This window comes from Aphelocoma coerulescens, chromosome 12, assembly GCF_041296385.1.
Source record: "Aphelocoma coerulescens isolate FSJ_1873_10779 chromosome 12, UR_Acoe_1.0, whole genome shotgun sequence".
NCBI lineage: Eukaryota > Metazoa > Chordata > Aves > Passeriformes > Corvidae > Aphelocoma > Aphelocoma coerulescens.
This window is the reverse complement of record NC_091026.1, coordinates 2,904,000-2,917,941: the sequence shown is the minus strand read 5'-3', so window position 1 is coordinate 2,917,941 and position 13,942 is coordinate 2,904,000. Positions and strand designations below refer to the sequence as shown.

Sequence of the window (13,942 nt, the reverse complement as noted above, 5' to 3'; positions counted from 1 at the left end):
AACCCAACCTATAGTGTCCAGCCTGTTTACTGTGTAAATAATAATTATTAGGGATAATAGATGATGTAGTTAATGGTCTGTGCTTCTAGGAGTGGTAATTAGCAGAAAGTAATGATCTTCACACATCACTTGCCGTTGGAGTGGTGCAGAATGAGAGGTACAAGTACAATTTTTCTCCCTAAATTAGCAGCTGACTTCATAATTGAAATAACTGTGTTTAGGGCAGGCAAGGGTGTGGAAAGCCTGGGACAGCCCTTATCCCATCCTGCTCTCCCTGCCGTTGGCACGGGGGCTTGGTTTTGCAAAAAAAACCCGCTGGGGTTTAGTGAAATCTCATTTTTGTGGGGGTTGTGGGGGGTGGAATGGAGTCAGCTGCACGGGAAGAGAGGGATTTGGGAGCAGGAGAGGGAGATTTGGGAGCAGGGACGGGAGCAGGGCCATCCTGTCCCTCTGCTCGTGGTGTTGATCCATGTACCTGAGGCTGTGGGATTTGGGGCCCTCGTTGCCAAAGGAAAGGGGGGATTCCTTGCAGAGGGACACAGATGTTGGAGGGAGAGAACGTGGGCTAAATGTGCCGGGACAGAGCTCATCTCTCCCCAGTGAGCTGTAATTGTGGAGGACCTGGGCACCAGCAGCTCCCTCCTGTGTTCCTGACAGCTTCTCTGCCAAGAAGTTGCTTCTGTTGCTTCTCTGCCGCAGCAACAGAGGGACAGAGGAAAAGGAGATGGATAAACAAAGTAATCCTGCTTGACAAATTATTCCCATACTCGCTAAAAGTTTAAATTCTATTTCTTCATTTTCATCACATTTCGTCATCTTTGTTTTTTCACATTTCCTCACGTGACAGAATCCACGGTAAGAAACCCCTCCTTCATCCTGCCCTTCTCTGCCTTCAGAGTTCAGTAATTGCAGATTCCACTGATTCCTGTTGGAACCAATAATCACTGCAAGGTTTTAGTCAGTCTAAAATCACTTGGAAGCTTTTTGTTATTATAATATCATTTCATACATTAGTTTTGTTGTTTTTTTTTTTTTTTTTTTTTGTTTGTACAAAAAGGAGTAAGTTAGTTTTTTAACTTGCTATGAGGCAACAAGTATTTTTCCTTTTGCCTTGCATAGGATTTTCTTTTATGTTATTTATCTTGTGTTCATGTTCTTATCTTGCCCTCATCTTGTCCTGGCATGAGAAGATTCACTTATGGGGATAACCTCCAGCTCTTCCCCAAGTTCAGGCTTTAAAAACCACTGTTTCCTGCAAGGTGCTCCAGTGTTTTCATCTGGATTATTAAATCTGTCTTCTTGTTGTCTGAGCATTTTAGGACTTTTTATTTTTGCTTTTTAAAAAAAGATATGTTGGCACAATGAATGATTTTTTAATGTGCTGGACTTCTTTTCCTGCCCCTGACACCCTGCTGAGGTGAGGCCGGCACACCTTGGAGCTGATTGATGTGCTGGTGGGGGTGGGGAGTGGACACCTTTTAGGAAATATTCTCAGGCAGAATGTTTTCCTGATGGGAGCTTTTGTTTTCCCATGAGTTGGTGTAAACCAATTACTTCAGGCACATTTGTTTTAATGTTGGTTTTCTTTATGCTCTCAGTCATAGGAACAGGAAGACAATACCTTCCAAGGTGATGATTTAATAGCAATTTCACAGAAAATGGTGGGGCTTTTATAATCAAAGCTACACAAACAGGCTGATTAGAAATCAATGTGGTGGGTGAATAACCTCATAATAAAAGATGAAATTAATTTCCTTTCAGATTTATGTTGTGTAAATATATATTTTATATACAATGCAGCTTTAGTATATTTTTTTTTTTACTCTCTGAGCCCCAGTGTGCTTTATTCCTCTGGGGGAAAAAAACCCAAGCAACAATCACCTAAAAACTTCAACTGGTACAAAATCTGAAGTACAATGGATCAGGAATCAAGTCTATGACAGAAAATGCATTGATTTCAGAGCAGTAAGTGGCAGGAATTGTTGAAGACTTGAACAAGGATTTAAATTAACTTTCATTGCTATTTTTTGTGACTGACCTTGCACTTCATAAGATCCATTAATTTTCTGGTAATGTAAGCAAGATATTATGTATCTTTTGAGTCACAGCTAACTTAGAAAGTTGGTATTAAATATATGATAAGTAAAATCTATGCTTCAGTTTCCCATTCCTGCTTTCTCCTGCAGGTAGAGCCCATTTTCCTGTCAAGCTTCCAGTTTTTTCTTCTTGTGTATGAAGCTCTTGGCTCTTCTGGGATACAATCAATCATTTTCTGGGTTATTTATGAGTGTGGGAAGGTGTCCAAAAATCCTGGGCCTTTCTGCTTTTAGACATGGTTCTGAATGAGCCAGCAAAACCTCTAGGATGGGTGGGATCCTGGAGAATTATTACCAGGGATTCATGGGGGGCTCTGGCTTCCCAAAGGCAAGTAACTGATGGATCCAGGTTCTCAGGGGCACTTTGACAGGGAGGAGGCAGGAGATGTGTTCCACAAAATCCTTTTGCCAGCTGGAGTCTTGCAGAGCAAACAGGAATTTTTCAAAGGAAAGGCTGCTGGATTATTTTAACTGAGTCAAAGCCACCCAGTCCCTTAGCATCACTGAAAAAATGACAGAGCTGCTCTGCAGACACCTTGCATGGAAAAATGAAGCTTCTAGAAGTTGGAAAAATGTAGGATAAATGGAATAAATACTGTGAATCTGCTGTAAAAAAATGGAATGGGATAAATTGAATAAATCTGTGAGCCTGCCTTACGTGTGCAAGTGCAAACACACAGAGCAGTAGAGTGTGGCTGGCTCCTGGCGAGTCCTTGTGGGAACATTAGGACATCTTATCCTTGGGAAATTCTGGATGAGAACTGGGCAGAAGATGTGGCTCATTGGCCATAGCACTGAAGGAAAGTCCTGAGCATGTTAAACAGCTCCACTGCGGGTTTTTATGCCACTGTTATTTTTCTGTTGTTTCCATTTATTCCATCCCCTTCCATTTCCCCTCACTCCAAAGGCTGGCAGTGCTCAGTGCTGGAGTGATAGGGGCTGAGTGTTTGGAGGAGGTGAGGAACAAGATTTTCTGGGAGAATTTTTCCCTAAAGAAGGACAGGATGTTCCAGCTCTCCATCACTGCTGTCCCGTTTCCTCCTGAATGAATAATCAGGCACAAATTGGCCGCAGTCTCTGTCTGCTGCTCTGCCCAGCCAAGGCATCATTCCTGGTGTCCTGACAAGGAGAGAGCCTGGCCAGAGGACTGGATTTAGAATGAATCCCAAACATTATCCCACCAATCATGCAAAAAAATCCCTCTGAGAAAATATTAGCTAGGCATCGCTCTGACAGATTATATCCACTTGAGCTCATCCATTTGCCTCCCAAACCCCAAACGGAACAAACCAAAACCAATTTAAAAATAGTTCCAGCTGATGTGTGCTGGTAAAGAGGAGCACATTTTGTGTCAGCAGTGAAATATCTGCTCTTGGTGTTTTTAGACTCCTTTGGAGATGGGTGCTTGAAGGACCCTTCTCCTTACCCTGGAAATGAGTACTATTAACAGAGAAGATCTGTAATTATGATGGGCTATAATCAGGAGCTTCAATCAAGTGAAAAAACTTCCTTTTTCATGTGGCTAGATTTGCTTAGCACTCTCTAAATTTAGCTCCTTCGACTGTACAAATTGTTTGTAGCTGTGGTGCCACCAGAAAGGCAGCGAGTATTAGGATCAATCTTTGCTTTGGTTTGGTCTTTCTAGAAATTTAGTTTTCCTACCTGGTTGTATTTAATATAAAAATAGACAATTCAGAGTATGGATAAGTTTTCTGCATGGGAAAACTGGAGGGACAGATCAGCCACCTGTAAATACTCTTTCTTTTATGGAAGCTCAGGTTTTTGATGCACACATGTAAAGGTCATGCATTTTCTATCTTTAAATATAATGATTAAATTCTTGTACAGTATGATTATTATCACAGCTCACATTTTTCAGATGGTGGCACTGGGTTTTTCTGGGTTTGTTTTTTTTTTTTTTTTTTTTTTTTTTTTTTTTTTTTGTTTGTTTGTTTTTTGTGAGGGGAGGTTTGGTTGATTGGTTTTTCCACTTCTAATTAGTTAAAAAGCATAGAGAAGGCCACGCAAATAGAAATGAGAGTGGGTGTATGTAGATACCATGGAGTAGATGATGGGTTTCACACGTTATGGTTGAAATTCATGTATGTGAGCCAGGCAGAAACAGGCATGAGATGCACTTCAGACTACCAGTGGAGGTGTTTTAAAAAAATGTGATTAATTTTGATTAAGAGAGTTAAGTAGTTAATAAAAGGTGAGGAGTTCTGATGATCACATGGTCAGAATAATTGAATATTACCATTGGCTTGGTGGGAGAATGGCTTGAGATGTGAGGGAACAAACTGTTGATAAATGACTGAAGTGTGTATTAGTGTGGCTCAAAGGGCATTTTCCAAACATACAGATGGTGCTTAGACTGAAGAAAATGTATCTCTGCTTCCTTAAATCTAAAAGGGGATGTTTAGCCCTAAAGCAGATGCTTTAATGCTTTTCATGTTGGCCAACCCCATGTAAATCCCAGTGTTGGGTCTAATTTGGAAATTCACTTTTTAAACTGGAGACACTGCCTTGGAACTGAGCTTTTCCTACCTGGTGAGCTCCACCCCAGGCAGTTTGTATCCTGTTTTCTCTGTCTGCAGCTCTCACAGAGCCAGTCTAGGACTAACAGGCAGTAAAACCTGAGTTTAACAGATCCAACCCGAGGTAGCAGCTGTTGGGTGCCATTAAGGAGGCACCGATTACAGCCCTGCCATTAAGTGCAATTTCTCTTTTGAAATGAGAAATGCTCAGCTCGATTGTTGTGCATGACAATTTGCCAAATATATGGAAGAAATAATTAGAAATTGATAAAATCTCTTCATCTGCTCTTAATTTTAACCAGTTTGGTTTAGAAATTGTCCCTTTGTCACTCTGGTCTGGGTTCTGCTGCTGTTGGTAATGGGGCAGAAATGCTGTGGCTTTCTTTCCAGCAAACTCAAACTGAAACCTTGGACTTAGGCTATATTTAAAGTAAATTAGTTGTTAATTAAAGTAAGTTTATAACAATTGCTGTGTCTACTTTGATTATATAGGTTACTTGTCAACAGTTGTTGTTGCACTTAAAGCTGGAGCAGCACCAGAATAAATCCAACAATCGCCAGTTCCCTGGGGCTGCACAAAAGGACAAGAGTGCAGGTTTTAGTGGCCATATTTGGAAAGGGAATAGGGAATTTTCCAAATTCAGAGCTAAATTATCATGAAATAGCACATTTTAATGGAGTGTAGGAATGGGTCTGATCAATAACAATTGGAAGGTCCCTAAACACAGACGAATAATATCTTATAGAGCAATAAATATGCCAAGATTCCTCTGGGGGAAATGTGGAGAAGGAATCTGTGCCAGTAAAATTCAGTTTAATCTCATCTGGAAACACCAAGGCTGGAGGATCCTAATCATAACTAAGAATTAATCAGCAGTGGCATAACAAGGCAGAGTTCATTCTTTGCGCTCTGGTGTGGTGCATTAATGTTCCTCTGGTTAAATCCAGCCACAAATTATTGTCCTTTGGAATTGACAGATTTTTCCAAATTATTTTTATTTTTTAAATGAAAAGACTTCCAGCCTTCTGTTTTAATTATTTGGATCTTGAAATGTAGGCTATTTATTACCAAAGGACAAAGTTCAAATAAGAGAACCAAAATGGGTTAGGAGATGGGGAGGAATAATTAATGGTTTTAGGTTATGGAGTTTCTGCTGAGCTGTGATGTATAAATGCAACACCTCTGTCAGTGCTTGGTTTCTTAGAATAGTATTGTTAAATTACATGTGCAGGACTTTGTGACTAGATATCCTTAATTTTTAAAATTCATCTTTTTTTTTTTTTTTTTTTTTTTTCATAGTTTAAAATCAGAAAACCCTGCTCTGATCCAAATTAAATTCATTACTTAGATAAATGTGGTTAAATTTAGCTTTGTTAACTACTTCTGCTAGAGTTATCCTTCTTTTTATCTGGTTGTGAAGCTGAAAGAAACAGAAATTTTTGCTTTAATTAGTGGTGAGGGCGATCAAACGTTGGCACAGGTTGCTTGCAGAAGTTGTGGAGTCTCCCTCCCTGCAGATATTCAAAACCCAAGTGAACACAGCCCTGAGCAACTCTTTATTTTTTTTCTTTTAATTTGTACAAAGCAGACATATCCATCTTAAACTAGTGAGAAGAACCAACAATTTTCATGTTTGTGGCAGTATTTTTTTGCCTTTTTTCTTTTAAATGAACCAAAGGCAAATTCATCCTTCAAATTAAATGGACAATTAAATTATTTACTATTAAAATTAAGGGGTTTTTATTTAAAAACTCTCTGTGAATGTAAAAATACGTGAGATTCAGTGAGAGGGGGAGTGGGGACTGTCACACCAGCCTCTCAGTCTGTTCTTCATGCTTGATTTCCCCTTCTTTCAGAATCACTTGTGGGGGAATTCATGGGCTGTATCCTTTTTTTCCCTTGTCCCTGTTCTGTGAGCTGAAAGGAGCACGAGTCCATATTCACTGAGCCACATCAGTGCTGCTCCCTCAGCTTTGCTGCTGGGAAATGTCACCCTGATCCATTGCATAATTACAGCTGGCCCCCTTGCAGGGGATTATTGCCTTGCTGGAGTTGCAGGCAAGATGCTGAAATGCTCCATTTTTATATCAATTTATAGCTGACCAAACTTGTCCCCACCTCGAGCACCAGCAGGAGAACGATGTGGTGCCACAGCATTGCCTCAGACTGGGCATCGTGGTCAGCTCTGCCTTCAGATAATAGGGAAAACCATTAAATAATTATCCTCCCAAAAATGAAATCATTACCCTGCATCCCCGCTCATCTCAGGCAGAAAGCCTTTGAACATGCTGCAGCTGTAGTGGGACAGCTGATTGTGCCAGTTGTACCTGGATAATTCCATAATTTTGGCTGCTGCACAAAGGAACTGGCTCTTAAACTGATAATGAGACAAAAATTCCTGGTACCCTTTTCCAAGGAAGTTTGGGCAGACCTGATATTTAAGTGAGTTTAATAACCATGAGGGATATTCAGCTTGGGGTAATTCAGGAGCCTCACCAGCCACTAGAGCAACAGCTCAATGTATAACTTTGTTATTATGAAATAATCTTGTTTACACCTTTGATTCCAGTGTTCAGAATTTACATTTCTTCTGCATGTTCCGTTGTGCTTTCATTTTTGGTTATCTAGATGTGGAAGGAGCTGACAATTCCTTACCTGTCAGCCAGGATTTGGAGTAAATTGCCTTGGTTTTGAGAGGCTTTTGGTGGTGGCTGCTTAGAGCAAATAGCGAGAACTTGAGGTGATTTGTTTGGTGCCATTTTCCCAAGAGATGGAGCCAAATTCCAAGTGTATGAGCCTTGGGGATTTGAAAGGATGGATGTGCAACCACTGGACCCAAAAAATGGTGCAAACTGATCAAAGTCAGGGATTCAGAAGCTCGCTGTCCATAAGGGTTATGGACCTCTCGTTCCTGGGAATTGAAATGAAGTGAAGGGAGAGATCTGTGTCAGCTCAGTGCAGAAATATTTTTAATCCTCTGAAGGTAAAAAGGAGATAAATTTACTTTTGATGAACAAGTAAATATAAGAGGATGGGAACACCTATGTTAACCTACTCAGCACTGTGCAAAAAAGGAGAAAAAGCCATCAAAGCTTTAACATTTGACACGTTGGGCTTTAAAGGCAGTGAGTGAGCTCAGGACAGTGTGAAAGTCCTGCAGTCTGGGTCTCCTGGTGCCACAGAGGTTACACAACCAGCCTCAAGTCCATAACTGTTCTTCTCCAGTTCCTTCTGCTGACCCCAATTCAAAGTGACTTTGGACTTTATTTTAACTGAATTTCAGCAGCCCTGTGCCTTGCAGTGATGGTTCTGAGCTGGGAAATTGCTGTGTGGTACCACAGAGCATCGTGCTGTGTGTCAAACACAGGCAACTTCTTCACCATTAGCATGGAAACACCACTGAAAATTCCAAACTGGGCAAGGGCAAATTGTGATCAATAATATTATTCCAGGTCTGTCCTCGAGGCCGCAAAGATCAGAGTCTACACAGACAGAAAGGCTGATTTTTATTCCTACGTAGAGACCTTATGGAAATAAATTCACAGCATTTTAAGGGGGCCCAGCTGCTGCCAGGTTTGAAGGGAAGCTCCTCTTATCTCAGCGCAGGGGGTTGATAAATTTCTGATTTTCCTCCCCATCCCAGGGAGAAGGGATAGTGAGCAAGAGGCTCCATTTCTGGTTGCCAGCTGGGCTTCAACCATTGTTCTGGCACCAGAATCCCAGAGAAATTTGAAATACAAACTAAACCAGCTGAGAGCTGGTATTTATTTCACTGCTGCCTTATTGCCAACAGAGCTTCTGGAACCGTTTCCCATTTTGTAATGGGAAACTTTATTTAGTTAAATAAAGTTTTGGATTCTTAATCCTTGGCTAAAAAGAACTCACCCCTTTCATTTTGCAGCTTTTCTCCAAGATAAACAGGCATTTCTAAATCTCTGTTGTTTTAGCTTGAAGTCTGTTGAAGGAAGCTGTTTCTACAAAGAGCTGAAGCATTTGGTTATAAATTAGTATGTTTTAATCTTGCTTTAGATGCCTTACATTAAAATACTGATTCGATTTATATAACAAGGGAATATCTCTGACAGGACCACAGTTCTTTAGTAGTTCTTCTTTTTACAGTATTAGGAATTTAAAAATAAATATATCATGTGGTTTGAGCAGCATTCATCGTTCTTGGTTATTTTAAATTTTACATATATCATGTTTGATTATGCAGAGAAAATTCCTGCACATCCTGGTTCATTTTATCTTTTGAGTATTTAGAGTATGAAGTGGAAATCTTTTGCAATTTAATTAAATTTTTTTTTTGTTTTCCTGTTGTGATGCTGGGTTGAAATAGAACACTCAGTAGTGATACGATACTCTAGCAAAGCTAATTTTTTATGTTAATAAATTCAAATATTTACAGTCATCGTTACTCTAAAGGAGGAGCTCAACCTGCAGAACACAGGAGAGTTACATACAACAAATTAAGACAACAAATTATGTGTGAAATACTAAAATTTTAATTTAGGAGAACTTCTTGGATCTGCTTGCAGAATCCTCTCTTCTCACATCAGAAGGGGCAGTGAGAAAAGGGAGGTTTAGTAAAGACTTATGGTAAAAATGGGAATTATTTCCTAATCTAATTTTAAAAGTTTGAGCATCTCTTTAAGTTTTATTTTCCTTCTTAAAACCTTTTATTAGTCAGTTATTTCCCAGTGAAACAATTCTGAAAATTCCCTTTGTAATCCAAATTTGGTATCAGGTCAATACTGGCTTTGGATTGGTATTTTTAAGCCTTGGTGATGCAGCTGTACTTTGACCTAGAAACCCATTTTGATCTGCTGGTTGGAACCAGGACTTTTTAAACATCTGTCTGGGGGTTCTTTGACATGTGAGTAGCTGCTTGCAATTGAAATGTTGTTGGTAAATAATCCAAAGGCTTGGGAGAAATGTTTGGAAAAAGTTTTGCAAGGGTCAGGACTGGGGGAAGATCCTGGCTCAGTCCCTTCCGAGCAGGTGATGGAACAGATTGTAGGTGACTTGTGGGGAGCAGAAGGTCCCTCCTGGAGCTCCTCTCGCTAAATCTCAGCTCAAAGCCTTTCCCTCTTCCCTCTTGCAAGGGTTCCATCCTCCCAGGAGTCACTGAAGCTGTTCCCAGCGAATCCTTCCAGAGTAACCCCATCGGGCTGTCCTTGTTTTCCAGGTGCCATGAGGTGCAGGATTCAGTGAGAAATAAATTTAGCTCCAGCACAGCAGGAAGTTTCAGAGGCAGCAGCTTCTGCAAGGGATTGTCAAGAGCAATCTGCAAGGAGGCTGCTCCTGGCATATAGACTTTGAGCTGGAGCAGTGCAGGGAAGGAAGTGCTCCGTGCCAGCTCTCAGCACCATATGCTTGCCCCTAATGTAACTCACAAAGAATATGGAGACAGCAGCTGCTCTGCAGGGAGGTGGCCACTTGAGAGATTTTGAAACCCTTCCGAAGTGTCTGTTCCTTTTCTTTTCACGGGTATTTTTTCCCCCCTTGCTTACGTATTTGCATTCAAAAGATGTTCCCTGAAAGAAATCTATTTTTAGGCCGCAGTAAGAACAGGGGAGTGTGATCTACTTTTTGTTGAAATAGAGATAATTTTGGAAGGACTCTGATATTTAGGGTTTTTTTTTGTATTGAGAAATGTGGGCAGGTTTTTATTTTTTTGATATCCAGTGGTATTAGGGCACGATGAAATAATCTCTATAAATTAATTATTGTCTAGGATTGTCTGACTTCGATGGGAAACTTTGTCTTTCTTTGGGTTCCAGGAGTGTTCCAGTGGCCTGATCACATTCTCAATTAATTCAATGTCAGTTTTCGCTGAGTTCAGTGGCAAAGAGAAGCATAAATGAGGATTTAGATCTAAAATGGAAAGAGCTGGATTTTAATATTCTCAGAGGAATGGATCTTCCCTGGCATCCATCACTACTCAGGCACTGAAGTTGATTCCTCTGTTGCACTGAGGAACCTGAAGTTCCTGCCACATCTCAGGAATTCTGTGCCTGCAATGCCAGGAAAACAAACCTTATTTATGTAAACAAAACTGGATTTTAAAAGGGTTTTTTTTTGACTCCTGAGATTTTCGAGTCCACTGAATTCCAGATACACCTCACTATGAGCACTTGCATTTTGAATTAGGGATTCTTAAGTGAATTTGGGAATCCAGAGGGAAGTTACATCACAATATAATGAGGTTATAGCAGGACAAGTTGTTATAGCAGGTAATATAATTAATGTATCACACTGGCATTTTTGCTGAGTGTCAGTGTTTTACAGTGACCCTGGAGTGATGTTAAAATGTCATAGCAACACCAGAGTGACCCATATTAGTCAGTAAAAATGATGGTTCACATAAAAGAAAGATGTTATAATCCTTTTTGGGAGGATAAATCTCTTTGAGGCAGAGATTTTTGGGTTATTCTGTGTTGTTCATCATAGCTGCATCTCTCTGAAATAGAAATGACATTAATCTACCTGTCACCAGGTATAAATCTTCCTGCTGATAGGGAGATGATTCTTTTGGAAAAATTCATATTTCTTTGTTTACTTCAGGTCTAGAGCAGTCTGTTGTCATCTATCTGACCTTCGTTTTTTAAACCAGCTGCAATCAGTGGTTTTCTGGGATAATTAATTACTCATGCTTATTTAAAAGGTCCCCTTTTCCCTTTTTGTAGCCATACTTGCCACAAGAATTCAGAGCCAGTAGGATGGCTGATTTGCAGCTTTAATCATTCCCTGTGTGAGCCGTCATCCCAGTGAGGGACAATGTAGGGAATTCCATTGGTTAGGAATCCCATTTCTGAAGTAAACTGGATTTTAAAGTGAAATTAAACATGGATTCTGAATACAGTCCCCCAGACCTAATTCTGCAAAATGTGAGGTAAATGTTTAACTCACACTGAAAATGATGACTTAGAGTCTTGGCTTGAGCCAAATCAAAGTCTGCTTTCAGTGCAAATTAAAGCTGTGAGATGATTTCCTTTTTTTATTCCCATAAGGGGAGTTTGGCCCTGGCTAAAGGAACACCTTCCTAATTCTACTGAGCATAAGAAAATGTAAGGAATCAATGGTTTATAGTTCACACATTGGCCACTTGAAGTCTGGGGTCTTGGCACAGGAATATTTTGTTTGGGGTATACAACACTTGCAAGAAAGTTTGTGAAAGAAGTGTTCATTTATATTTTGAAAGAGAATTTAAAGTCTTCCTTGTCCTTCCTTCTCTCCTTCAGAAGGACTGAGAATTGGTAGAGGTTGCACAGTGTTCAGTCTACTTCATTTTCTCTAACATACAAAGAATTTATTTGTCTGAAGCAACAGACCAAAGCAATTCTAGAAATGGGTACATTTAGACATAGAACTATTATTTTATAGATTTTTTTTCACTGAGATTTATTGTTATGGTTGGATGGAGATCTATTTTTACAAAATAAATGCCTGGCAGGAAAAAAAAAAGGATAGAGCTTTCTTTACTCCCTCTTTTAACTGTGAAAATTGTCAAACCAATGGAATTCTAAGCAAGAGAGGGAAGGAAATCCTCTGTTTGTGACAAGTGAGAATTGCTTGGTTTTGAACCTAAGGAAAGTTCCTTCCTTTTTAATGGATTGCCCAACCATCATAAGCTGCCAATGGCTAATTTAAGAAAAAAGAAATGCACAAGACCAAATGCGGCAAATCTTGTCTAGAGAAATATTTCTTGTTGTGAGGAGATGCTTCAGGTCTGTTGGAGCTCCATGGAATTTCTACCTTGCTTTTAAAAAACTGGAAGATTCATGGCTGCATAGCTGGGTCTTAAAATGTACCCCGTGACTTCACAAACGATCTAATTGCTTATTATTAGAGAAATTCATCTCCAATTCTTTTCTTCTCTCCAGCCACCAGAAAAAGAAGGCGGGCTGCCTCGCCAGGTGGGCAATAAGACAGAGTGTGGCCTCTTGGGGTTTGTCCTGGATTTGAAGCAGGATTATGAGCCTGTCCGGAGCCTCATCCCCGAGGAGAAGCTCTACAAAGTTTACACCTTCAACTCCGTGAGGAAGTCCATGAGCACGGTCATTAAAATGCCGGATGGCAGCTTCCGCATGTACAGCAAAGGAGCTTCCGAGATTGTCCTCAAGAAGTGAGTGCCCTGCATCAGTGGCCTTGTTCTTCCAAAATGCAAAGCATTCTGACACTAATATGTGGGAATTCTGGTGTTTGGAATTTGCTGCTTGCACCAGAAATATGACAAACTTTGGCAGCATAAGCTGCTATTATTGTTTTTTAAGTTTTTAAGTGCTTCTGGGAAATTGGCTGGTTTTTCTTAAAGAGTTGGGTCTGCATTTGGTGATTTACAAATGGATTCTTTACCTTCGACCCATTTGGAAAAGAAGCACTTTTCAATTTCAGTGTAAGTTGTCAGCTCATTGATTACTGAGAAGAGAATGCGTGAAGGGCTCTTGGTGTCTGTGCAATACATTACAAATTCTCTGATATTTCAGTAGTGAATCTTCTAGAAATTTACAGCAGAAACTTAAAACCTGCCATCAGCAAAGGAAAGTCATTTCATTGACTGAAATGAGCTTGTACAGGAAATACTTTGGCAATCATGCAGGTGCACACTCAGTTTTTAGTCTCTTTTCCTTCCCCAAACCAGGTGTTCCAGGATCCTCAACGCGGCTGGGGAACCTCGGATCTTCAGGCCCCGCGACAGGGACGAGATGGTGAAGAAGGTGATTGAGCCCATGGCCTGTGATGGGCTGAGAACCATCTGTGTGGCTTTCAGAGACTTCCCCAGCAGCCCTGAGCCCGACTGGGACAACGAGAATGACATCTTATCTGACCTGACTTGCATCTGTGTCGTTGGCATTGAAGACCCAGTAAGGCCAGAGGTACATCCAATTTTTATCTTAACAGAGACCTGAACATGAATGACAGGTTTCTTACAGGTTTTATCTCTTTTTTTTAATTAGCGCTGTCAAAGAAGCAGAAAATCAGCTTTAGAAGTGGGTTTTACTTGATAGAAGGCCAAATAATTAAGGAGATAAAATTCAGCTATCTGTCAGCTGATATTTAAATAAAGGAATATAGGGCTTTTTGAACTGCAGGACTGAGATGACCAGCAGAGGTTTTGTAATGCTCCCACATGTTAAAGGATTTTCCTTCAACAGTACAGTGATGTGCAACTCTGAAAGTAGGGAAGACAAGTGCAGTGATTAAAATTGCCGTGATTATAATGGCAGTTTCCACAGAAACTGGAGTTCTGCCATTTATTGTTAAAGTTGCCACTTTACTTAAGATTGTACCTGGTGACTACTCAG

General features: G+C 40.3%; 1 protein-coding gene across 9 annotated transcripts in view; it reads left to right on the top strand.

The window, feature by feature from the left end:
• The window catches only part of ATP2B2 (ATPase plasma membrane Ca2+ transporting 2), a 361,326-nt gene that overhangs the window by 298,635 nt on the left and 48,749 nt on the right, over positions 1 to 13,942 (top strand). For all 9 annotated transcript variants that reach the window (XM_069027411.1, XM_069027409.1, XM_069027407.1 and 6 more), the window contains 2 exons: positions 12,521 to 12,762; positions 13,279 to 13,513. In XM_069027411.1, coding sequence (XP_068883512.1) covers positions 12,521 to 12,762; positions 13,279 to 13,513 — 477 coding nt within the window. The remainder of the gene's footprint in view (positions 1 to 12,520; positions 12,763 to 13,278; positions 13,514 to 13,942) is intronic.